This window comes from Solea solea, chromosome 7 (genome assembly GCF_958295425.1).
Source record: "Solea solea chromosome 7, fSolSol10.1, whole genome shotgun sequence".
Classification (NCBI taxonomy): Eukaryota; Metazoa; Chordata; class Actinopteri; order Pleuronectiformes; family Soleidae; genus Solea; species Solea solea.
In genome coordinates, this window is record NC_081140.1 from 30,865,511 (window position 1) to 30,889,066 (window position 23,556).

Sequence of the window (23,556 nt, forward strand, 5' to 3'; positions counted from 1 at the left end):
GATGGCAGTTTAAATAGAATCAAATCATTTCAAGTACTACAGCCTGTTAACTACAATAAACACTCCAGATATAATATTATAATTAATTTAATTACTTCATCAAAAAAATACAGTAATCCTCACCAAGGGTGGGTTACATGACGTCACTTTTTTGTAGTTCCATTAATTATCTATTAATATTGTTTATTAAAGGTGGGGACAATAATTATTGTGGGTTATTATCTGGGTTGTTTGTTATAGTAATCATGCTTGTGTTCATTTATTGTGATTTTTGGATGGGAGGGGCAGAGGACCTCCCACTCCAGCAGTATATATTGGGTTACAGAGGAGGTAACACCTATTTTAATTGTTTTGATTGGGACTTGTATAGTTTTGTTTGGACAATTTTCATATTTTTGGTTCCATTTTCATCTTTGGTTCCATTACAGCAGAACCGTGTGACATGTTCGATAAATGATGATAGAAGCACTGATACTTATTTCTTTTTTCTTCATGGATGAAGTGAATGTGCCCGGACTGAAGTTACTATGTAACGATGACCGTCAGCATGTAGCTCACGAGGGCCCGGAGCGGCTTCTGTGTGACACGCCTGACTGTCCGTCAACCAGGAGCAATGGGATAAAATGTCAAAATTCAGGCGCGCACAGTTTGTGGAGACTCACTGAGAAAATTGTTAACTGTATCTGTTATCACACCTGATTCTATCAAGTACTGAATTATGGGTCTGTTGATATTTTTCTTCTTTTATTACATACATACAAGAAGAAGAAGAAGAAGAAGCTGCAATGAGTGGATTCTTCATATCACAACACACTTCTCATCAAAAACAATCACAACTGCATTGAAAACACGTTTATTTGACTCTGTGCATTACAAAATAAAGTTTTGTAGTAAGTAAATCTTTTTTTTGTACTTTAACCAAGTATCCTTCACACGAAATGTATGGGACGTGACCAGTTCTATCAAAGATAAAAAAGTAGACACAAATGCCCTGTAATTGAAAGTCAATTCAAAACAAACATAACTTTCCACTTTCAAAGTACCATAATCAATTTTAATAAAAAGAAAAAAGATCAACAACAATTATAAGAAACAAGCCATTACAAAGACTGCTATAAACATGTTTAAAACAAACGTGGTCCAATTAGCCAAAAAGAGGATTTTCATTGAACAATTATTCCAAAAATATTTGACAGGAATGTTGAATCCAGCAGAACTTCCAGCTTTGATGTTCCCTTTATTTCTGACAGACATGTTTACAATTCCACTGTATCATGGAATGTAGGAATAAAGTGGCTAAGTGGTGTACAAACAGAGCTTTGTGAAGTCATGAGGCCACTACGAAAGCTTCCATTTCATTTTGTGCTCCATAGTTCATATGACATCGATGCTGGCAGGACATTAATTCCCTTAAACACCATGGAAGTGTTTTAATACTGATGCAAGAATGGCATCAACACTATGGACACAGTTAACAGACAAAAAGAATTTGTAGCGTGACGTCGTACGACTAACGATGAAATCGAACGCGACACAACAGACAACAATGGAGGACGTCCAGCAGCTCAGGTTGTGGCGGTTTGTCTCAACAAGTCGTCGTACGAGAAAAGACTGCAGGCGCGAGGGAGGGACATTTTTCTGTTGCCCAGTCAGCTGACTGTCGTGGGTGGAGCCGGTCAGGTACTGTACCACACCCTTTTACTCTGGTATCCCAGAGGAAAGGGTCAGTTAAGACCTGGTCACCAATGAAACAAACACTGACATGTACAGTATCACACATACAACTCTCCTAAAACGGGTTCTATATCCCCAGAGAAAACCTGACACTGACCAGATTGTGCAGAAGTGAGTGTGTTTCACTCACTTTGTGCACAAGAATGTTAAAGGACTACATTTAAAATAAATGGGCTTTTAAGACACTGTGAGCAGAACCTTCATCTCGCCGCGTTAACCAGAGTGTGTGAAGCAGGCGTCCTGGTAAGAAGTGGCATTGACGATACTGAACATGTCTCTCCTGACAAAAGACAGGAAGTTCTTCAGCGGGCAGAGAGGCTGGCCGGCACGGCGCTCGTGTGAGCGGCAGAACGTGGTATGAAACGTTACGTCTTCGCCGTTGTACAGCACCCTGATGAACACCTCCCCGGGTTTCGCTCTGCCAGCTTTCTTCTTCAGCTGCCCCTGAGTCGTTGGGGGACTCCTCCACAGTTCAAACACCACCCTCGCGGCAAACCGTGGGAACCTGGCCTCCTCCAGGCCCAGAGCGCTCAGCAGTGGGGCCATGGTGACATCGTGAGCCGAGGAGAGGGTGAAGACCTCCTCGCCTGCTGCTCGAGGCCGTCGGCCAGCCTCGCTGCTCTTGGCGACGCGCTCCATCTTGGAAGCAGTTCGGTTGAGATAGGGGTACATAGCCAGGATGGCGTATTTATGGTACAGTCCGACTCTTCTGCGATCCGCTTCATCATCAAGCTGCTGCCGGCGAATCACAGCAAACTGTGCCATTGTCAGACACCCACCTGCTGGAACACAGGGGAATGACAGGTCGTGGCACAGGTGGCACAGCAGGGAGTCTACGGGGTTGGCAGCTCGCAGCTGGCGAGTGGGCACTCCCAAAGTCTGCGCCATGTCTACGTAATTCCTCTCCAGCTCGGTGTCGGCCACTCGGAGCCGATACTGCCTCCTCTGCTCCTCATCCAGGTATCTGTTCCTGGCGGGGCAGTCGCAGGCCGAGCCGCAGTACAACGTGCTCCACTGGTGACGCACCGTCAGCTTCCACCAGTCAAAGTCTGGCAGGAAGCCGTAGAGGAACGCCAGTCCGCTCTGGAGAGTCCGGCTCTTACCTGTGGTCTCCACCCACAGCTGACGGGGCGACCAATCCGGGGAAAGGAGATTGTGATGCTTGTAGGCTTGTTGGAGGAGCTGCCCATTGCGGAGGTGCTGCACCACACCTGGAAAAAGACAGAGACTATTCAATAAAACCAAAAGAATGAGTCCACACCAGGGAGTTCAAGGAGAGCGGCAACTGAAGCGAACGACTGCCAATGCCAAGAAACAGGCTGAGAGCTGAGGGAGGGAGAGTGTGGGTCAGTGAATGGGGCGTGGCTTGGTTTGGTTGTGAATTCTGACACCATGTTACAGCTGTGTGAGGTGCTCAGTGTGTGTGTGTGTGTTAGTGACAATCACACAGAGAGGCTGTGTGAAACATCTTCATCATCACCAGGACTAGAGAATCATAATATAAAGATGATGAAGATATCATGTCTGTCACGTCTCTCCTGGTGTTCCATGTGTTATGCATTGTAATGAAACGTTGATGCTCACCTGTCTGTGTGAGTTCTCCTGTCTCACACACACTGTGGTTGGGCAGGCGGGGAACTGAGCTCAGTGGAGCCTCCCAGTGGCCTTGTCCTCCCTGACTCATGTGGCTGATGAAGGACTTCAGCAGAGGGTGGGTGGGCTTCCTAGAGAGAGGTGAGGGAAGAGCACACTTTACTACAACACTACTGTTTGTAGTAATGTACTGAAGATATAAGTGCATGCACCTTGTGTTAACCTTGATTTGCCTTGTGCTCCATCTTGTGTCAGGACATCTTTATATTTTGATATTATATGATATGATAATGGACAGACTGAAGTATAAATATGTCTTTATTTAAAATGCTGTATCACAGTACGAGTGCACACTGGACTTTTAAGAATAAGAAACTCTTGGCTAAAAACAAAGAAGAGAGGGAGAGGCACCTCCTGCCCCAACACATGAATATCCAAAATCCTCAAATTGGGATTTTTATGTTCTTTTATTTTGCAAAGTTCTTTGACTGTTTCATATTTTCAGTATTTAAACTGTTTTAAAACTGCAATAATAGCGATGGCTTTTTATCATTTAGATTTCCCTGTCGTGTAATCTCTGCTCTTTACACAAACTAAACTGCCTCGCCTTCATGAACCCTGTCACACTTTCCTTCCTCAACTCATTTCAAAATAAATGTCAAATTCAGTCCAGGGTCAGGGTAGTATTTTGTAAATATACATAAAAATGACTGCATATGTATGTTAGTATGTAACCATTGTAAAATCCAGTCCCAACATCCACCACTAGGTGTCTCTCTAACACTGCTGTGCTACAACTCATGTTCTTATGTGTGTGGGTGGGAATCTGGGAGATGGAGATATAAAAAGATCAAGGAATGTGTTGCTTTGGGACACACATGCACACACACACACACACACACACACACACACGCAACGCGCACACGCACACACGCAACGCACACACGCAACGCACACACACACACAACGCACGCACACACACGCACACACACGCAACGCGCGCACACACACACACACACACAACGCGCGCGCACACACTGCCCTTGCTTTCAGCAAATGTCCTCACAAAAGTGTATGTACAAGTACACACACAGACACACACTCACCATGTGGAGAGCAGTGAAATGAACAGTTAGTGATCTCATAGATTACAGATGATTGAGGATTACAGTTTAATATATATATCTGTGAGAGCTGCAGCTCAGCGTGCTCAGATTAGCCCAACACACACACACACACACACACACACACACACACACACACACACACACACACACACACACACACACACACACACACACACACACACACACACACACACACACACACACACACACACACACACACACAGTTTCCATAGTGATGGTGGAGTGGTTCAGGAACATGGCATTAAAAACACGAGCCTTCAATCTCACCTGTAATTACAGCTTTACTGAAAACATGATGTCACAGACACAAAAATACACGAGTGCTGCCGGTGGAAACACTTCCCTGTACTTTATATTTTCAAGGCTGTTATTTTCTTCATCGTCATGAACACAACTACTGATGCTGGAGAGACAGGGATGACAGCGAGGACGGACACTAATGTGGACAAACAGCCAGACTCTCTATTCAGCTGATTGTTGCTAAACGAAGATTACACATCCCAATGACATTACGCAGGGATTATCATCACTGGATAGGCCAGTAAAAGAGATTAGGAACAGATGGATGTGGGGGGGTTAAAGAAGTAGGATGAATTAGGGAAATTAATAAACAGAAAAGGAAATGAGATGGCATGCTCTCAACTCAGGATGAAAGGAAGAGGAGAGGAGAGAGAGACAATGAGAGAGAGAGACAGAGACAGACAGAGAGACAGAGAGAGAGAGAGAGAGGGAGGGGGTGATGTGTCCTGCTGAAGAGAGAGTTTCAGTTAACCGCAGACAGAGACAGTAAGCTGGTGCCAGCACACACACACGCGCACACACACACACACACACACACGCACACACACACACAGAAGTACCTACATTATTACCAGGACACAGAAATAGAAATAAATGTTCCATCGAAGCCACGCAGTTTATTCTCAACGTCAGCTTTCAAACTCTTGTTTTAAACGCTTTAAACGGCTGAAGTGTGAACAAGCTTCTGAAGAAGTGATCATGTTTAACTACACTTTTTTTACAGGGCATCAGCCATCATGTGTCATTCTGTGACTTCAGTCAGTGACACACACACACACACACACACACACACACACACACACACACACACACACACACACACACACACACACACACACACACACACACACACACACACACACACACACACACACACACACACACACACACACACACACACACACACAATGCAGAAGTTGACCAGTGAGCTAAAAACACACATTTTTATCATCAACTTTAGTGTGGGAAATATTTGCAAGGGCGACACACAGCACAGTCACAAAAACATAAAAATAACTTCACCTAATTAATAAAATAAAAGAATAAATACAAAAATAGAGTCTATGGGAGAGTTCATAGTGGATGTTTTTCCCCACATAAAGAACATCCTGATGGCTGATGAATAAAAGATGTGGAATCCTTATTCCCTATAAAACATGAACATCCACTCTCAGATCACAGCAGGCTCCATCACTTTACTGCTGCTCACTTCCTCTGTTCCAGTTGAAGGGCTGGTGTTGTCGGTTAGTTCAGTGCATGCATTGTCACGCTCATCAGGCAAATGTGTGGAATTGAAGTTAACATCAAAACCATCGTGAAGAGAACACACTAAAGAGGCAACAGACTGATGTGCACACACTGTTACTGTTTTTATTCCTAGATAAAAACTGTGTGTGTGTGTGGGGGGGGGGGCATTTATACAGATAAATAAATAAACATTATCACCTTCTCAACAGTATTTCAATTCGGGAGGCGTGAAAACATGTCTGTCCTCTAGGGGGGGCACGACATAAAATATCGTAAATAAATGTAATGATACAGGTATGAGGCAGGTCAAAATGTACAAAAACTCTGCTACAGGAGAAATGCTGCAGACAACTGTGGATCAAAAAAAAGTTTTGTAGTATTATAATATTATCAGTCTATCATTTTATTGTTTGTGCTCCCTGATTTGTTCTTTAAGCTCCCTGATTTTGTTGTTTGCACTCCCTGATTTTGTTCTTTAAGCTCCCTGATTTTGTTGTTTGTGCTCCCTGATTTTGTTGTTTGCACTCCCTGATTTTGTTCTTTAAGCTCCCTGATTTTGTTGTTTGCACTCCCTGATTTTGTTCTTTAAGCTCCCTGATTTTGTTGTTGGCACTCCCTGATTTTGTTGTTTGTGCGCCCTGATTTTGTTGTTTGCACTCCCTGATTTTGTTCTTTAAGCTCCCTGATTTTGTTGTTTGCACTCCCTGATTTTGTTCTTTAAGCTCCCTGATTTTGTTGTTTGTGCTCCCTGATTTTGTTTTTTGCACTCCCTGATTTTGTTGTTTGTGCTCCCTGATTTGTTCTTTGCACTCCCTGAATTTGTTGTTTGTGCTCCTTGATTTTGTTGTTTGCACTCCCCAATTTTGTTCTTTGTGCTCCCTGATTTTGTTGTTTGCGCTCCCTGATTTTGTTGTATGCACTCCCTGATTTTGTTGTTTGTGCTCCCTGATATTGTTGTACGCACTCCCTGATTTTGTTGTTTGTGCTCCCTGATTTTGTTTTTTGCACTCCCTGATTTTGTTGTTTGTGCTCCCTGATTTGTTCTTTGCACTCCCTGAATTTGTTGTTTGTGCTCCTTGATTTTGTTGTTTGCACTCCCCAATTTTGTTGTTTGTGCTCCCTGATTTTGTTGTTTGCGCTCCCTGATTTTGTTGTATGCACTCCCTGATTTTGTTGTTTGTGCTCCCTGATATTGTTGTATGCACTCCCTGATTTTGTTGTTTGCGCTCCCTGATTTTGTTGTTTGTGCTCCCTGATTTTGTTATTTGTGCTCCCTGACGCTCAGTAGTTTGATTATGTTATTTTAAAGGTAAAGTGTGTAAAATTTAGCAACATTTATTTATGAAGCTGCATGTTACAGACGAATATGCCACACCTCACTCTTCTCCTCCAAGTGTGTTACAGAAACTATGTAGCCTTCAGTTAGCATCCAAACTTTTGCCCACTGTGGGCTGCAGTTCAACGTGGTGGTCTTCCAGAGATAGAAATAGAACAAGCACCATACACTTCTAAAAATGAAGTACAATCATTTTGTCTTCAAAAGACTTTCACCTACATTTTACACACTGGACCTTCAAGGCCTGCAAGCTAATGACAACACCAACGGCATTACACATCAGTACAATATGACTTTGTGCATTACATCTGGTTTTGATAAAATCAGTAAAGTATACTGAGAGTGTAACCAAAGAGACAGAGAAAAGGCTTCTGGAGCGTGACTCTAAATGACATCTATTAGCTAAGTACCACAGTCAGGATGTAAAGAGGAAGAAAAGCTTGCTCGAGGGATCAGCTGTAAAAAAAACTATACAATCACATGGAAATTTCAAAGTCAACTGTGAAAGCTTTGCAACCTTCAACATAAGAGGCTTTTGTGCAGGATGGCCTACTTTCAGATCAACTATATTGAAAATATCTAATAATCAAATGTGCACGACACATCAACTGATTCATATCATTCTGGAACACAACTGTGTGCAGACTCATAATATTACACCAGGCCTGTTCACATCCAGATGTGCAAAGCTGCTCGAGGTGGACTCAGGAGCAAGTTATTGACCACGTGGTTGGAATAAATCACCCACCAGAATGTTGGTGATTTATTACGACTAAATCAGTTTGGTTTGGTACAGTATGGTAACTTTTTTTGTGGTTCTATTAGGAATAGTACCAAAATAACCCACCGTTCCATATTTGGTACCCTTCCCTTGGCATACCAGAGTGAAATGGTATGGTACGGTACAGTACGGTACAGTACGGTACAGTATGGTTTGGCATGGTATGGTTAGGGTGGAGCTAGACCGTCTTCACCCGCCACAGTGCGCTGATTGGGCGACAGAAAAGCATAAATCCCTTGCGACCGGTATTTCTTCAACAAGCGGAAAAACAAGCAGGAAAAGAGCTGCTGGATGTCCTCCATTGTTGTCTGTTGTGTTGCGTTCAATGTCATCACACCAGCACGATGTTGCGCTACATATCTCGCTGACGTGGCCACACCCCGCCTACCAAGTAAATATACTGTTCAATCAAAGGCAAGCCTGACCCAGGGCTTTACCAAACTGAACCGTACGTGACAGAAACACAGCATTGGGGTGGAGTGGCTCAGTGGTTAAGACCCTACCTTCTGTACGAAAGACATCATGGTCGCAAGTTCGATTCCACCCCTGGCTAATTGTACTTGATTCCATTGTAAGTCGCTTTGGATAAAAGCGTCTGCTAAAGGACATGTAATGTAAAAGCATTGATGATTTTCTGCATCTGAAAGCGTGTTTCCATATTTAGAGTTCACATAAACTGTAAAAGTGCTGATTTCAGACTCTTGAAGCTCCAGTGCTGAAGTAAGCCTACTTATATTTAACTCCCTCTGACAGAACGGCAGAGCCACTGTGAGAGGACATTGCTTACATAATAAAAGATAAAGATGACAGATTACAGTATAATTAATCATAACAGAAATATTAATTTCAGTGTGTAAGTGTTTCTGTTTTCCACCTTCATTCCTTCTCTGGTGGTTAAATCTGCCTCGAGAGACAGTAGATGTGTTTGTGTTTATCCATCTGCACACGAGCACAGCACAGCAGATGCACGAAACCGTTAGACTGTGTACCTGCTGCCGGATAGGGTGCAGTCGATGGAGGGTCGTCTGGTCTTGGGGATGGAGTAGAGCGGGTAACGGTCGCCATGACGAATCATGACGTGGACAGAGAGCAGCTTGTAGTCGGCAGGACTGTGACCTGTCAGAGGAGAGTTCCATCAGCAGCCACATAAAAGCTTATATTACGTATATGAAATAAAACAGCACGTTAGAAAACAGCCAAGGGAAGTATGTATGTAAGCAATGTGTGAAATTAAATGAGGTCACACACACAAGTTATTTAACTTCTGCCTCCATCAGCAAGTTCACATTTGACGGTAAGAGAGTAACAAGGAGGCTTTTAATGATGTAGTTTACATCACATAGCTTACACACTTGTGTAAATGAAAGTGTCAAACGTGCTTATGACAAAGTGTGTGTGTGTGTGTGTGTGTGTGTGTGTGTGTGCACTTCCTGCAGAAAGACTTAACAGCTTCAGACTCATGTGAGGGTTAAACGGGGCTACTGTCTGTTAGTGGAAAACCAGTCTTACAAGGTCAGCCCTACAGACCCGGAGTCCTCACAATCAGGAGGTCTCACGGGAACCACGACTTGTTTCATGGCACTACACACACACACGCACACGCACACGCACACGCACACGCACACGCTAGCCAGGTACTGGCTACAAGATCAAGGCAGTGATAGCTATTTTTAGGCATTCATCAAGGGAGAGGCGTAAAGTAGAGGGCAATGTTTCAGGGTAAAATCTGTAATTCCAGCTTTTCTGATCTTAATCTAAAAGAAGAGAGAGGTAAAGAAACACAAAGTGCTTCAGTTTAAAGAGCTTTCATTAAAGGTCTACAGTCTACAGAGCAGAGTCTTCTCCAGCTGGTCTTCAGTGGTGAGGGGAAAGAAAAACACCAGGCTCCACACTGCCGCGCTGTAGAGAGCTCACTGCAAGTTTTATGGATGATGCAATCGGGAGGAAATGATTTAACACATCCCCCCGAGTCCTGACACAATAAATCTGACATTATTGCTAAATTATAGACGATATCAATCAAATCAGCTGTCAAATCAGTGGGAGAGATGCACTAAATTTGATTTTAATGCCCTTAAACTGGAAAAAATTGATTCAATGTAATCTATCTAAAGTCTTTCAGAAATAAGGCAAACAATATATAATATATCATATAACGTATCATATACTGTATACATGTATGCAACAAAGTCACTGCACTTAGATTAGAATGTTTTTGAGTGTAGCTCTCACCCTCCCAAGCCTGTTCTGTGTGGTTGGGGGTATTGCAATAACCATAAGCCTCCAAAATGGGGTTGGGTTCCTGGATGTGCAGCACCGGGAACACTCTCTTCCTGCTCTTTCCCAGAGCCACTCCAAAGCCTCCATCTAAAGCCTTGAAGGGTTGCTCCTCCACTATTGGAGTGGTCGGGATCAGGTTCACTGTGGCAAAACCAAAAAAGAAAGAAAAGAAGAGAGGGTTTTAAAGAAAACGAGCGAGAACAGAGAGCCAAGTAAAAGACAAAGGAGAACAGCACTCGGACCTCCTGCATGTCGACCCACAGTCCTCTGCAATCATGGAGGATGATTGGCTAGTAAACTGTGGTAGCAGTGGGTAACGTAACCTTGACTTGATTCCACTGACATTTGCAAAAACATTGTTTAGGACAATATTAGAAAATATGAAAACTGAGAAAAGACACAGTCTGTGTGTGTGTGTGTGTGTGTGTGTGTGTGTGTGTGTGTGTGTGATCTGGAGAATCCATCAAGGTAACGATCATAGAAATCTATGCTGGTGCCAAACCATAATGCTCACAATGGGGCAAAGATAACAAACTCATGTTTGATGAGTGTAATATTTACAATGTTCACAACAGCAGTAGTTTAAAGCACAGCTGATGCTGATGGGTCACAAATCAATCAAGAAAATCAATGAAAAATCACAGGATCTTTAACAAGTCAGACTAGTAACATGTCGGGGGATCAGTCCTGGTTCACCAAAGATTCAACTGCGTTCAAACCAGGTCATGTGACGTCAGGAGGTCGATACAGTGACGTTTAAAAAAAAAACTGATTTTTATTATCACATTAACTTAAAATCTAAATGTATTTAAATGTACAAATCCAACATTTAGAGGCAATACTACATAAACGAGTCAACTGAGCAGGCAATGACAGGGTGCCCGAGTTCATCTCCATGTCAACAGCTCTCGATCCACAAACTCCTCAGAGTGACCATTGTACTGCCTGGATGCCAGTGACCTGTGACTCCTGAGAGACAGACATCCAACCAGGGTCCATTCACAAATGTCCATGTCTGTGTTTAGTGAGGAACATAATCAGCCAGGGCCTTGAAATGAGGTTCTGCCTCATTAGAACAGACCTTTGTATACGAGGACGACTAAACAACCCACTGACAATGTCAACATGCAGATGACTGGTATAGAAAATACTAATTTTTCACATAAAGTGAAAGATTTGGAATTTAATATCTACAAATAAATATATTTTTTTCTAATAATTTGGTTCAAAAATGTGTTACAACTCTGAATGAGTGCTGAGTAAAATCATCTGTGCACCTGCAGGTGAGACATATCATTACTGCACAGATTTAAAGAGAATGACGCGTTCCTTTTGCATATGTTCTGTGTTTAACTGATGGGATCAAAATAAAATGCCAGTACAGGACATTTGCCTCTGCTCTGCTGTTGATGCCATGGAACAGTGTTAACAGAAGAACACAGAAGCAGCGGTTCACAGAAACCATGACATGACATCCAAAGCTCTACAGTCTCTTATTCACGAAGGATAGTGCAGAAATGCATTTCTGTAAATAATGCCATGTTTACAGAAAGCTTAAAAGGAAAAGGGAAAGTTTTGTTTCTGTGTGGATAAGATCTTATTAATATACTGGCACACATGACGTGTGGTATGATAGTAAAGGACAGGTTTTTAAAGAGCAGATGTATGAGGTACTGGCACACCCCAGTTTAATAACCAGCCACAGAAGATTTTAGCCACTTTAGATTGACCCGATAAATCCTACACATGCTCATGATATCTTAAGAATAAATGAATAGAGAACTTAAAGCTTGGGACTTGAAAAGCAAGCAAAAGCAGGTTAAACCTACGATACCACGGATAATTTAAAAATGATTATTTTTATAGATCATCAAACACACACACAACTAAAAATCCTGGTGCTTGCATGGATAATCGATCATACTCAGAGATGACCATGATTTTCAGGAGGAAAAACATTAAAAGGGAGTTTGACGAAGTTTCCATTAATAACTGATACAAACACCTTTGAAGTAAACTGTAAAGCAGCTGTTTTCAAAGAGCCAGGACGCCGACATCGACACTTTTATTTCTCACTTCAGCAGCGGGACATCACTTCTCTTCTCTACAGCTGATGGCACTTGAAGCACAAGCTGTGGAGGCAGCTGAGGATCGTCTGCTACAGCAGTCAAAGTTCTCTTGATGTTCATTATCTTGAAAGAGCAAGATCTGAATAATGGAGAACGTGATCTCAATCAAGACTGGTCATAAAGCAATAACTAAGGCCTAAAGAAAACTTTACAGAGAAGATCACAGAAAGATAATGTCATTTTCCATATGAACATCCTTTCTATCTCTGACAATAAGATCTTTGTTAAGAAGAATTGTGTTTTTTCCTCTATGTAAATAGGGTTAAAAACTCACCACTGATGAGGAGGAGAAAAAGACGTGCGGCAGCAGCAGAGACCATGTTGACGATGGCTTGGTAGCTTGAGGTCTAGTCGCACACACAGTGGAGCTCATTCATTACCACAACCTGTCCCAACACACACACACACACACACACACGTCTGCCTGAGCGAGCCAAACCTTCAGCGGTCAGCTTAGTCACAGTCACCCTCACAATGAGGCTTTTGTAAACTGGCTGCATACTAAGGGAGTGCATACACAGCACTGGCACCCAGAGTATAACACATTCATCCACATTCACATTCACATTCACATTCACATTCACACCACACATGGATGAAGCTATGAGACTTTATTATGTGTTTCCTACGTAGGACAGGACAACACAGCAGGAGGCGCTGTGCCAGTGCTGACATCACACTCTCTTTAAATTAAAGTTGATGTCATTATTTTCAATATCTCTGCTGGGAGTTAAACATCAGAGCGACACGCTGGCAAATATCTCAGCTATCCTCACCAGGGTTTACATGGCCGGTATCTGCCGGTATTTGGCTAAATGAATTTTTAAAAAAGCCAAATAATTAAGTCAATGATTAAGTATTAAATATTTCGATACCTATGTATCTAATAATTGCTTTAAAATGTATTTTTTATTTTATCTTTATAGTGTGGGTTTTCTCCAGGTTCTCCGGCTTCCTCCCATAGTCCAAAAACATGCAATATAGAGGATTCTGTAAACTGGACACTCTAAATTGACTGTAGGTGTGAGAGTGAATGGTTGTTTGTCTATGTATGTGCGTGTGTGTCCCTGCGACAGACTGTCCAGGGTGTGACCCCGCCTATCGTCCTATGTCAATAACATGCTGAAATGAATGATTTATTGCAGTAATCACAGTCATATGATGTCAATATGAAAGTACTTTCAAGTTAATCTTCATGAAAAGAATTGTAATTTCAAGTCATTGTTCATTTTTCCTGTATTTTACTCTTACTTCTATGAAAAATCACAGAAGGCTAATCGCTGGCTGAACGCATGATGGCCAGAGCTCAGGAACGAGTCCACAAACGGGTGCAGTTACGTCTCCATGTGCATGTAGTTGCTAATGAAAATATATGATTTTGCTGGCGGGCCTTCTTGGTGCTATCGCTTCATGCAACGCAGCCACCTGTCAATCAGAGCACAGACCACGATGTGTCACAAACTGCCACCGGACAGTTTCCGTGAATTCTCCCTCACGTTTGACAGCACAAAAATAAATCATGTTTTTCCTCTTCATGACGTTATTTTGGACAGATGCGACTAATACGGTCGATCTCATTTAGTACAGGTGAATATAAAAGTGCACAAGCACCATATAGTTCTCTGACGTACACATTCACACTGTGTGAGTCGGTTTTGTTGTGTGTCAGCCAGTGAAATGTTAAAAAATACTGCTTTAATGCATTTAATACACACTGGAATAAATTCTGCCCATCTTTCAGGATCAGCCCCAACAATTAAAGGTTTGGTTGTTTCAACAGAAGTATCCCAGTTCAGTGTCCCAACTGTCAATGAAGAGTGAGTGTAGGAATGGGAGGAATGTGCTTAATGCCCAGAGCTCTGCTAACTCAACAGCTGCTGATAGACTTGTTTTGGAGAAGAAAAGTTCAACTACACAACTACACAACTACACATGCCTCCAGTGTCTTCTCCAGTGGACTCACACTCAGCAGTCGTCCTCTCTGTGGAGCCCTGTGAGCTCTGACACACACTCATCCTCTGGGAGTCCTTTGTAGCCGTGCACATTTTTAATTTCAGGCTGCCTGGAGCCAGAGAGAAGCATTTACTCTGCCACCAATCATCCTCCATCACTCAAGATTCCCGTTGTGGTCAACGAACAACAACAACAAACACATGGATGGGCTTTTCTCAAAAGCTGCGGGAGCACAAACGAGTGCAGACAACATCATAAATGAAAGTGAGCAATATCAGAAAAATAGGAACAAAAACTGAAGCTGACCATTTATTAAACATGATAAGTCCCACTGGATTTCATGCTTCTCCGAGATAATAGCTCAAAACCTTCTCTGTGTGTATTGAATAAATGATGACGTGACAGCAGCTTTACGCCAGTCGCCATTTTTGACAGACTTTTCCCACAGAACATTTAGCCCTGATTAAGAATTCATCTACTCATGTACATTTCTGATGGAACAAATGGAGGTCAAACAGAAGGTACTGACACATAGTCAGCTAAGTGTCTAATGCAATAGATTATGAAACAGCTATAATTGGAAAAATAAAGTAAGAAAATAGTAGCGTTTCAACACTGTGCTGGGTTGTACGTAGTCATTACTGCGTCATTACATTTAGTACTTAACCAATAAACTGGTTAACCATCACAGAATGTCTGCTATCTAGTATCATCTAGCATTAGCAAAGTCAAATCCAACACAGCATCGATCCAGCGAGTCCAAGAAGTGAGCTGTGTGACACCAAACCAAAAAGTTTAGTTTACTTTAGTGTTACACAACCACCATGTGCAACAATGTATTAGAGCTGAAACCATTAATCGATTATTAATCGATTACTAAATTTATCAAAAACTATCTTGATAATCGATTCATCGTTTGAAGCTTTTTTCATGATCAAAACAGGATTTGCGATTGTTTCACCTTCTTAAATGTGAGTATTTTCTTCATTTCTTTGCTCTGGAGAACAAAGAAATCATTCAAAGTGAATCATTTTGGTTTGTGGTCAAAACACGACATTTGAGAACGGTTTTATGATATTTTATGGACCAATCAATTCATCGATTATGAAAATAATAGTTGCAGCTCTAGCTGTTAAACTGAAACTTACGCACGGCGTGTTGCTTGCGTACGACGTCACTCACAGCGAGCAGCATAGAATTAGACTGAATAGATCGGCTGCTCTGGATCGGCCCATTGTCACCGATACGGGACCGATACTGATACAAATATCGGATTGGTGCATCCCTTACACTACCTTTATTTTTGCTAGAAATGACCATCCCTACGAACTATCATCATAATCTCATGCAGAAAGTTCTGGACTGACGTTCATTCAAACTGAACCAGGAGCATCAGCCTGTGTTGGACCATGGTTTCCTTACATTCACTGTGCTCGTAAACTGGGAAATACAGGATACAGGAGGTGCCAAACAATGACTTAATAAAAGTTAAAGTGGAAAAGAGACAATTCCATAGACCGCGGCATAAACCAGCAGATCTTGGTGGTGGACATTTACAGGAAGTCTACAGGGGGAAAAAATGACAGGAAGTGCACGTATGTACACAGAAGCAGACAAAAAGAACATGATTGTTTCTCACACTGACATGTGACACATTTAAACATAAACAGTCAAAATAACACTTACAGAACTGAAGGCTCAAACTGATGATGGCCAGCAATGCCCCACCCACCACCACCAGGAGGAGGAAGCGGTTGCGAGCCAGCATCTTGTCACGTGATTGGTCCGCGTCCCTCACCGTCAGCCATCCAGACCACAGCTCATGCCAGCGACCTGGAAACAAACAGTGAGTGAACTCATGAGATTCAGTTACAATCGCAGTTGCTTTATTGAACACAATAACACCTCACAGCTTGTCTTTTGTCTGACAAACTCAACTTGTTGTGGTTGTGTTGCTGTAGTGCACAATTTTCCATTCAAAATCATTCCTACTGAATTCAGCCTGTGAACACTGCTATAATGTTTATTTCCCTGGTTTCCTGTATTGTTCCATTTGTATTACTCAAAGATAATGCAAGTAAATACATTTGATTATTTGGAGTACTGCATTTTCAAATAAAATGTCAAATAGCAGGGCAAATTGTATGAATGGTTACCGTTTTATCTCTGTTACGAGCAACGTCACGGTAGCAACGTCACATGCAGGACGTGCAGAATATATATATTTATATATATATATACACACACATACATATATATATACATACATACAAAAAAGAAATCAGAAAATATTTACATTTAAGAAGCTAAATCTGAGAAACGTATTTTAATTATTAAAAGAAAATTCAAAACAGATCAATCGATTAATTATCAAAATGTTTTAATTTTAGTAATTGATTAATCATTGATTGATCAGATAATTGTTACAGTACTAGATGAAATTATTCATAAAATATTACAACCATCACTCCAGTGAACTAACTAGCCCCCAATCCTCCTCATTGTAAGAGTTAATTCACACATGTGTTCATCAACCGTTTCCCACCATAAACACGTCATGTCCATGAATACTACATGCAAGGCCAAAGAGATGGAAACTAAAAGAAACCTGGAGATGGACCGCAGTAAGTGTAGCCTTACACACAAGCAACCCTACCATTACATGGTCTAAAAACACGCCCAGCCCAGGCCTAACAACCTAACCACCAACGTTTTCTTTTTTAGCACAACTGGACCAACATAAAATGTGCTTTACCTGATCTAATTTACTGTCTGTGAGACCCACACCAAACTGCAGTCAAAACACTAGGAGTCATTATTTAGATATCTTTTAAGATGGACGATTGATTGATTGGTTGGTAGATAATAAAGTTAGGCCATGCAGTGAGAGTAGGACCAGAGATGGGGATATATATATATATATATATATATATATATATACATACATATATAGAATAGAATAGAATAGAAATACTTTATTCATCCCCAAGGGGAAATTGTTTTAACATAGCAGCAATACAAACAAATATTATAAACATAAAATGTAAAATGTGCAACAGTGAGAAGTGAGAATATATATTTATATATATATATATATATATATATATACACACACAGTAAACAGTACAGCAAGCATCCATGCTCGTGGATGTTTCTTTCCCTGGTTTCCTGTATGACTCAAAAGATAATGGAAGTGATTCCATTTGATTACTTGGAACACTAAATACACTTGTATGGAGCCTATTGAAACATCAAACCATGGACTCTAGATGATGATGAGCCATTTGGCTCCACCTAAAATAAACCAATACAATAAAATAATTAATATGAGGAGAACAGAAAGTTAAAAAGGTGAGGAATAGTATAGCAACGCAATACAACTGATGCCAACTGCCCTAAAAACCAAGAATAAACAACAGGCACACACCACCAAATGAAGCAGAATTAAACATCGTACATGGAATGTACAATATCTGCTCATATTGTCCAAGCAGTGACAAAGATCTGGGCTGCTAGCACACATCTACATAGGGTCCACACATAATACTGTTGTACAGGGTACCCACACCTTGGTTGACATCAAATTTAAGGACTTTCCAGGACCAATTTCGTCAAATACAAGAACCGAATGTGCCGACACAGCTAAGTGATTATCTTTGGGATCTTGAGGGAGTCAATGTTTGTAGTTTTCTTTGGTGAGACAGAGAGTATTTGTTCTCTTTTGGTTAAAGTAATGTTACTCGCTCATTTTGACTCCAAGTTTGTTCTGCGTCGGCCAAGTCTATGTACATCAATCAATGCAGGTGGTGTTGTAACAAACAAGGACATTTACCTAAATATCAACTGAACTTCTTTCTTGCACAAAACGTAAGCGTTTTCAATGACGCATGTCTATTTATGGTAATTTTCAAAACCTTCAAGGGCCTTGAAAACAAAAATGTAACTTCACAAACGTAAGGACGTCAAGGACCCGTGGGAACCCTGGTTGCAGTACTCTACACACAACTTTACATTTAGAAAGCTCAAGGCCACAACATCATTTTTGTGAGTGGATGGTCAATTTCTATAAATGCAACCAATAAGATATGATGTTAGTAATTAAAATGTTTGAAAACATCTGCAAGCTCTTCACAGTCAGGTTTATACCTGTGTTTGTCTATGAGCATGTTATAAAGTTTATTTTCCACAAATAGTTCATTTGCACAAAATCTTAATAAACACTGTTTTTCACTCACGAAAGAGAGAGGACTGGAGATGTGACAGCACAGAGTGCAGATCGATGAATGCTCCAACTCCCTGGAAAAAAGCTCAAATGAGCTGCTCTATCCTGGTAAAAGAAGAAGCTAACTGCTGCTAACTTTGAGTCCAAATGCATAGTTACAGATCACTATGCTACGTTGTCAAACGCTGTGCACTGTCAGTGTGGTGAGCAGGGCGGGCTCTGGACATGGGCTCTGGACTGCAGAGATAAGATTATTTATTCATTCATTCATTCATTCTTTTTCTACTGCTTTATCCACCACAAGAGGGTCGTGGGGGGAGCTGTGTCAATCTCAGCTGACATAGGGCAACAGGCGGGGCTGCTACACCCTGGACAGTTCACCAGTCCATCACAAGGCCACATATAGCGCTCACAATCACATCTATGGACTGAGGGGAGGAGCCTGTTGAGAACTCTTCACTACCCTACACTACACCGACCAAGCAGAGACAAGATAATAGCCCAAATAATAAAAACTGTATCAACATTATGTGACAAGTAGTGCTGCAACGATTATTCAATAAATCAATTATTAATCTATGACTAAATTAATTGACAACTATTTTGATCATTAATTAATCAGTTTGAGGGTTTTTAAATAATTAAAACACGATTTGTGATTTTTCAGCTTCTTAAATGTGAATATTTTCTGACTTTCCTGCTCCATATAACCAATAAATCATTGAAACCGATTACTTTCAGGTTGGTGGACAAACCAAGACATTTGAGAGCATCACAATTTCAAGGTTTCGGAAACAACGATAGCCATTTGTCAACATTTTAAAGACCAAACAAGTGTTGGATTAGTGAAGAGTTTAATTAAGAAGAGACTGACAAAGAGATGAATCAATTATGGAAATAATCATTAGTTGCTCCTCACAATATTGCCCAGCTCTATTCCTGCACTGCACACAGGAAATGATTTGTTTTATGTCATAAGCAAAAACCGTGATATGAATAGAACCATGTGTTTTGTTTACCATTCTCTACAGCATGTCAATCATGTGACATAGTTCTGCCTCAAACAGAGGCAGAAAAAGTTACGTACTGCAGCTTTAAATATTTAAGTAGGAAGTAGTTTTTTTATCAAATGTATGATTTACAACATAAAACGTGGAATAGGAAATAAATAGCAGAGCACTAATGTTACATTACGCACACATTTGACTGCTGTCGCTGTTTATTATAATATAATAAATATTGTTAGTTGTGAGTACCACAATTTAAGTTAAGCGCGTGCATGTGCTGATGATGACGACATTTACGTCACGCCCGTTAACAACGGACCTCCGCGGGCTCGTAAAGTGTACAACTCTCACACAAACTACTCTCTTACTCACTTGTAAGAAACAGAACTTTGACAGTTTGTTCAAGTAGCAGCAGCAGCTAACCCTTATTAGCCTTATTAGCCTTATTAGCATGTACTGGTTCACTAGTTATCTAACCGTTAGCTAGCTACTTACGTGTGTCTGTTGGTCGAGCCCACTCACACACGGTGGTGGAATGAAAGCATCATTTTTACCTGACTTTGTTTGTTTGTTTGTTTGCTTTTTGTTGACGTCACGTGCACGACTGAGCACAAGTTACCGTGTTCACGTGCAGCTCCTTGTTGCTACCACTCCATCCATGGTCGCTTGTTCTCGCGGAGCCACAGCATTTAAATGCCACATCAACAACAGAGCTCGCGACTGAAGAAAGCCGAACAATTAACGAGCACGCGTTTATAGTGTGAGTTAGTGTTAGTGTTAGTGTTAGTTAGTAAAACACGATGTTCTTACCCACAGGAGCTGAGAGCGTCAGAGCCGCAGAGCCCGGTTAAACACTTGAATCCAGCGCTCCGGTTTCACCGGGAGCAGCACAGGCAGGAGCAGCGGAGACCGCTGTCAAGTCACACATGACACTAGCCGTCACTTCCTGTTCAAACCTTCAAAGTAAAGTTCATACACAATTCCTCCACCCTAACCCATGTTCGTTTTGTTTTGGGACGCTAATTGTACTTTAAAAAATAATAATAATAATAATAATAAATGCTTTTTAAATAAATAGGTAATGTAATGTTTTTATTTACAGTGCACACCCTCTGTTGTGGGACATGAGCAGTTTAGTGTTTAAGTGACACAAACACAATCTCTAGGCAGTGTATTGGTGAGATTAAGTGGTGTATCATATACACAGGTAGTCATGGCTTTTTCTAGATGAGCCTATGGATAGGAACTTAAAATCATGTTTTTGCTTGTGTCAGATTGCACTGCACTGACTGACAGAAGTCACTACAACACTTCTGCACGTTCTCTGGCTTCTGTTTAAAGCTTCTGCAAATTCAGTGCGGTCACACCTGTCACAGGGCACAAAAACACCTGAACCAGCCTTTTAAATGCAAACTCTCTGAGGACATACTGTCAGCAGCCATACACTTTTATTTTGAAAAGCAAAATTAATTGTCTTCCAGCATATTTTTGTACCCCTTCTTGTTCGTACCTCGACAGGCAGTAGAAAGGCAGCGCCACACAGTCCTGTCATATTCCTAACCTAGTGCCCCATCTACTGGTCAGTTGGCAGCACTGCATATAAAAGGCCTCCTTTTAGAACTAGAGATGTTGCTTTATTACATGAACACATACTCTGAATGTCAATCATCCAATTAATGAAGATGATATGCTACACAATAAAAACACATGTATGATGTGAAATAAATATGAAAAACAGAATAAAATTTAAGGTTGAATGTAATACATTTAAAAATGCAATAATCTTAATTTGTCACAGTTGTGATGTACGACCCAAGTCCAAGACAATTTAGAGGAGTGCAGGTAAATGTGTGTTTAATGTGTTTAACAAAGGCCGTTTCAAGAGAGAAATAAAACAAGTGAAAAGAAAAGCAAAGAGCAAAGAAAAATATAAAGAGAACAAAAATGGGAGCAGGACAGGAGCAAATCAGACAGTATAAGATTATTTACACACACACGTTCGACATACATGACTTGACTTACTCTAACCTTAACATGAACCTGTTTCACCTAAATTAAAACATTTAAATCGAGTTAAATGAACACTTTTGAGTTACTTTAACACTGTTACACAGCTTTACTGTGTAAAACATGACATTACAACAATCCAATGCAACAGTGTCTGTATTTCGCAAATAATAATAATAATACATGTAAAGAAATAAATTCACTCCATCTCAAACAAACAAACAAACAAACAAACAAAGAGACAAGTGTGAATCTTGATGGACATCACCAAGTTTGAGCTGCCATTATGATTTGCCACTGGAGAGAAAATAGTGTTCTGCTGTTTCTGCTCTGAAAAGTTTCACCAATAATATTTCCTCCAGTTTCTCCTCTGGGAATAAGGAGGATAAAGTCAGGATGGTCATGCCCTAACAAGTCTGGCTTTCTCTGTAATCCTGGATTTTGTAATTCTGCTTCATCAGTGATTCTTCCTGACATTTCTCTCTCCCTATCTCTCTCTCTCCCTCCCTCTCTCTCTCTCTCTCTCTCTCTCTCTCTGCTGCAGTAATGTAGTGAAGGTACGTCAGTCATATGAGCTCAGCTGCTGAACGAGCAACCACTTAACTCTAGTTTACATTCCTGTTCTTCTCACCACCAACACCAGTCATGGGACAGGAAGGATGTGGCTAATTTGAAATAGAGAGTGCGTGTGTGTGCGTGTGTGTGTGTGTGTATTTCTGCTGACATCCATGTGGAAAAGAGTTGCAGTTGTTCCATCTCGTAGTGACAGATATTCTTGTAGGATGAGGTATTTTCAATTTTAATAAAAAAAAACAAAAACAAACTAGGGCTTACTCACACATTTTTGAGCACTGACACTGAAAATGACCAGATAGGCATTTGTCTCATACAACACCTGTGGATAATTTCAGGAGAATGTCTGGACATCAGTGTATGTGTGAAAGCAGCACAATAGTGAAGTGAAAGTCAGTCTGAAAGAATGCTGACTGGTCACTTCTTCATCAGCTTCTTCATTGAATCCCCGACCAGAACAATACAAACAGAACAGTGTATGACGATTAGACCTATCACAATTATTACAGAATTGTCTGATTCCGATTGTTTCTGCTTATCTCATTATTTTGAACAATTGTCATAATTGTCGTCACTGTTACCTCTTTTATTTTACAAACCATTGTATGCTCTCTGATTTTATCTTTTTTCATTATATGCCTTTGCATATTCCCATCGTGTAGTATCACTATATTTTTACTATAAGAAGCTTAGAGTAAATAGGCAAGTTTTTTTTAAATGTCATAATAAATATTCTGATCAACATTAAGACCAGAATTGTTTATTATGTTACCTGTTACAAAATAATGTAATGTCAAAGTCATGTGTTCATTACAGTGTTGTGCTACATTAACTAAATTAACTACATTAACTTTTGGAAGCACCAATAGACATTCCCAGAACCTTTATGGTTGCTGTTTTGTTTTTATTGAATTCAGTTGTTTTATTTTATTTTGAAAAGAAGATCCCTTATGTCAGGTCAGCCACTTCAACAAAGGTTGTTTCTCTTTTTTGAAAATAAAGAGTGTATTATTGTCTCTGGATGACCACACCTGCACAAACAATGATGTGAGCGTTTCAGTTAAATTCTAAAATAAACTGGCTGATTTTGTTTAACCTTGTAATTTCTCTTTTTCTTCATCACCTGCTAAATGATTTCTGCCCTCCTTCAAAATAAAAGCTCCACCACACTATACATTAGTGAAGGGGGCGGGTTCATTGGCTCCTCAGCCAATCAGCGCCTCTGTTTGGCGCGTTCCCATTCGA

General features: G+C 40.8%; 1 protein-coding gene across 5 annotated transcripts; it reads right to left on the bottom strand.

Annotated features, from left to right (window-relative positions):
• Window positions 1–1,025: 1,025 nt before the first annotated feature.
• On the bottom strand, window positions 1,026–20,657 carry pxylp1 (2-phosphoxylose phosphatase 1). Of its 5 annotated transcripts, none has more exons than XM_058634675.1 (6): window positions 20,542–20,657; window positions 16,189–16,335; window positions 10,373–10,561; window positions 9,130–9,256; window positions 3,319–3,458; window positions 1,026–2,945 (listed from the first exon to the last, which is right to left on the bottom strand). In XM_058634675.1, exons 2-6 carry the CDS (start codon window positions 16,268–16,270, stop codon window positions 1,948–1,950), a joined length of 1,536 nt encoding a protein of 511 aa, XP_058490658.1. In that variant the 5' UTR covers window positions 16,271–16,335; window positions 20,542–20,657; the 3' UTR covers window positions 1,026–1,947. The 5 variants fall into 5 exon arrangements, with proteins under 5 accessions (XP_058490658.1, XP_058490657.1, XP_058490659.1 ...); XM_058634674.1 differs by having other exon boundaries at window positions 20,546–20,644; XM_058634676.1 differs by lacking the exon at window positions 20,542–20,657 and adding an exon at window positions 18,738–18,825.
• Window positions 20,658–23,556: the final 2,899 nt, after the last annotated feature.